The following is a 3,820-nucleotide window of genomic DNA, read 5'->3' on the forward strand; positions in this document are numbered from 1 at the left end:
CCCAGTTTCCGTCCCCTTCCCCTCCCACAGGGCGACTCACTGGCTAGGACAGGGGTGGCCAAACTTCCTGACCCTCACAGCCGCATGTGACAATCTTCAGAAGCCCAGGAGCCAGGTCGCTCCTGCCGGGGCCCAGCGCTGCACCCCCCAGGAGGCGCCTGTCAGGGCTTGGGGCTTCAGCCCGGAGGGGAGGGGAGGGGAGGGTTCAGCAGGCGTGCTGAAGCCCCAAGACCCCCCCACCTCTCCGCTGGGTAGAAGCCAGAGGTGACACAGGAGGGCACGTGGGGGTCACATGCCCCCCCCCCGACTCTTGCCAGGGTTTCCTGACTCTGCTCGGTCACATGGTGCCACCGGGTGCCCTCCCTGCAGGGCAGCGGCTGGAACCAGCGAGCTGGGCGCTGTGGCCTGGCAAGAGGCTGCTGCAAACAGCGGGGCGCTGCAGGGACACCCGCTGCCTTCCCCCGCGGAGCCAAAGCAGCGGCCCCTCCCTGCCGCTTCCCGCTGTTTGCCGCGAGCTCTCCGCTTGCAGCCAGCACCTGGGAGCGCAGGGAGGGGCCCCGAGGGTAAGACAGCGCTGGCAGAAGCCCCTCGCCCACCCCACCGCAGGGCAGAAGGCCTGTCCAGTCCGGTAGGCACGGAGTGAGTGGGCACGGGGAGGGGGCCTCTACCGAGCCTTTCTATCTCGCGGGTCAGCCCCGTGTGGCCCCCCTGGGCTCCGAGAACACGCGCAGCTCAAAGCCCCCCGCGCACGCTCCTCCCCTGGCTCCCCCTCTGCTGCTCGGCCGGCCCGTGCGGGACCCGGCGGGCTCCGCTCTCCTGCGGCGGGCGCTGGCCCGGCTGAGCGGCAGCGGGGCGCTGGCTGCAGGGATGGGAGCCGGGAGCTGCGGCCGCACCGCTCGGGGACTTCCGGGCGGGGATCCCGGCCCCCGGGCCGGTCCCCGAGCCCAGCCCTTGGCGCGGGGCCGGGGCAGGCGGAGCCCGGCTGAAGCGGGTTTCTCCGGCCGCTCCGCCCCCTCTGCCCCGGGAATTTCCCGGCCGGGTCCCCGCGGGGATAAAAGCGACTGCGGGCCGCTGCGGTGGCTCAGAGCTGAGCCGAGCCCAGCAGCCCAGCACCAGCCTCCGCCGCCAGCCCGGACCATGAGCCGCCCCCGGAGCTTCGCCCTCGGCCGCCCCCTGCTGCTGCTGCTGCTCGTGGCGGCCTGCGCCGCGCTCTGCCGGGGTACGGGGCTCGCTGCGCCGGGCTGGCCTTGGGATCCGGGCTGGGGGAGTCTCGCTTCCCACTGGGCCTTGGAAGGACGGCTGGGACCCAGGTGTCCGAGAGCCGGCCGGATGCGGAGGGTGTCCGGGGTGGGTGGATGGGACCCAGGTGTCCGAGAGCCGGCCGGATGCGGAGGGTGTCCGGGGTGGGTGGATGGGACCCAGGTGTCCGAGAGCCGGCCGGATGCGGAGGGTGTCCGGGGTGGGTGGATGGGCCCCAGGTGTCCGAGAGCCGGCCGGATGCGGAGGTGTCCCGGGGGGATGGATCGGGCCCAGGGTGTGGGACGAGGGGTGTCCCCGGCCGCCCCCCTGCAGAGTATCTGGCCGCCGGCAGGAGCTGAGTCTTTCTCCCCCTCCCCTGACAGGGGCCCCCATGGCCGGCGAGCTGCGGTGCCAATGCGTGCAGACCGTCTCCGCGGTGATCGCCCCGAAGCGCATCGCCCTCGTGGAGCTGATCCCCGAGGGGCCCCACTGCGGGGTGCCAGAAGTCATGTAAGTGTCCGGGCCCTGCTGCCCCCTCCCAGCCCGCGCCCCCTCCCCGCCAGCCCCGCGCTCACCCCGCTCTCCCCTCTGCCTCCCCGCAGAGCCACCACGAAGCAAGGCAAGAAAATCTGTCTGGATCCCAGCGCGCCCTGGGTCAAGCTGATCCTCACCAAGATCCTGAGCAGGTACCTGCCCTGGGCCTGCGGCTGTTGGTGTTGGGCCAGCCCTGGTGCCCGCTGTCCCGGCTCACGGGAGCGTGGGCGGCAGACTCAGGCTGAAGCAGGGCTCCGGGTTGCGGGGACAAGGGGCGAGATGGGCCACTGAGTCTTAACCAGTGGATCCTTCTGATTACAATCCGCTGGCCCAGCTGGCCCCATCAGTCCGGCTCCGTTATCGGGGGAAAAACTAAGCCCAGGTGTCATGTAGATAGAGGAGTGTAAATAAGTGTCTGTACTCTTTGCCCTTAAACAGGGCTGCTACCTGTGGCTGGTGGGGTCCCTGCCACTAAATGCCATTGATCGGAGCTGGATCAGCACTGGCCGCTCTTCCTTGTGACACACCCAGCTCCCGGGGGGCAGGCCCAGGCTAGTGCGCAGGGAATGCAAGCTCCGAGCCTGCAGAGGGGGAAGGCCAGAGCAGAAATGAGTCCAGCTGAGGTCTGTCCGGATGTCACTTGTAACGTGCTTTCTGTTGTCTGCCTCTTGCAGTAAATCTAACAAGCTGTGAGGGGAGAAGAGGAAATGAACAAGGAACGACAACACCAACTACCTGTGTGCACAAGGGGAACCCAGGGCGAGAGAGAATGGGGACCTGCGGCTGGACAACTAGCCAGGGCGAACTCTCTTCTTTTGAAGATCTGATAGAGCAGCCCCCGCTCCCTTCAACTTCAATGGTTCCACAAAGTTCTTACAACCTGTGCTTATTTATGTATTTATTAATACAGCTCTGTATAGCTCTTCAACAGCTAGGTATTTTTGTTCAGCACCTTAGATCTTTCTGATCACCTGAAGGGACAATGCGGCAGTGGTGGCTCAAGAGATGGCTTGTTGTTAATGGAGTCCACATTCTCAATAAGCCATCACCTCAGATACTCTGAGCAGCTCAAGATGGATAGTACTGTGAAGCTGGGCCTTTCACACTGGGGATGTGCAGGATGCCTGCTGGCTTGTGAATAACCAGAGCTTTGGATTCTGGAGTTGCCAAGCATTTAGCCTTTGTGCCCACAACTATGTAGGATTACAAAACGAAATCCCATTGGAACAAGCACAGTAACTTGCTCCTGTCCTGAAATGTGTTGCCAAGACACATGCCCCTGGGACACACAATCATTGCTTGGTTAGGCGAAACAGACTAGCAGCTATTCTCCTTTCCTAGAAAAGCAATCTTTGTGAAAATGTGGCTTCCATCACTAGCTGAAGTTTCTGCATACTCTTTAGGGCTCTCTTTTGATGAGTGTTCAATTATTTCTATGCAATTTAAATATTTGCTATTTATGCTGAAGGTTTAAGAACAGTAATGTTCTGAACATCCTTGGACATTTTATGTCTTCATGGTATGACACACTGTCATGTTTTGTGTAGAAGTGGTATTGCAAATTGTACGGTACTAAAACGCAGTAATTGTAATAATGGCGGGAGTTACGCATTAAATAAATATTTTCTGATGAAAAGTGGTTGAGTCTTCTACTCAGTTAAGTGTTCATGTACATGTATGTGTCACAGTGAGACCCCTGGAAAAGTGTGGTCTGGGTGGGAATTGGTAGAAGATACTGTCAAAGTTTGACTCAGACTCACAATTTATCAGACCACTCTGTTTTATTAGCAAAGCTGCTCTGCTAATACATTTAGAAGTGAGCCCCCCGAGTGGGGCTTGTGTCTTTTAATTTATACAGTTTTTTGGAGAACAAGTTACAGAGAAGTTACAGACAAAAGAAGAAAAAGATTTTAGTCACCACCCTTCGAGATCCCTGAGACCAGTCACGTATCTTCAATTACCTGCCACCCCATATCTATCTCCTTTAACAGCTTCCAGTTAACTTAACTAATTGCCCTTCACACCTTCCATTCTGATACCTGCTTCT

At 60.1% G+C, this 3,820-nt stretch overlaps 1 protein-coding gene across 1 annotated transcript; it reads left to right on the forward strand.

The window, feature by feature from the left end:
* Nucleotides 1-341: 341 nt before the first annotated feature.
* Nucleotides 342-3,409, forward strand: LOC140910957 (uncharacterized). Its single transcript, XM_073343170.1, has 5 exons — nt 342-563; nt 694-1,219; nt 1,623-1,749; nt 1,842-1,925; nt 2,448-3,409. Exons 1-5 carry the CDS (start codon nt 342-344, stop codon nt 2,464-2,466), a joined length of 978 nt encoding a protein of 325 aa, XP_073199271.1. The 3' UTR covers nt 2,467-3,409.
* The last annotated feature ends 411 nt before the right edge of the window (nt 3,410-3,820 follow it).

This window comes from Lepidochelys kempii, chromosome 4 (assembly GCF_965140265.1).
Source record: "Lepidochelys kempii isolate rLepKem1 chromosome 4, rLepKem1.hap2, whole genome shotgun sequence".
Classification (NCBI taxonomy): domain Eukaryota; kingdom Metazoa; phylum Chordata; order Testudines; family Cheloniidae; genus Lepidochelys; species Lepidochelys kempii.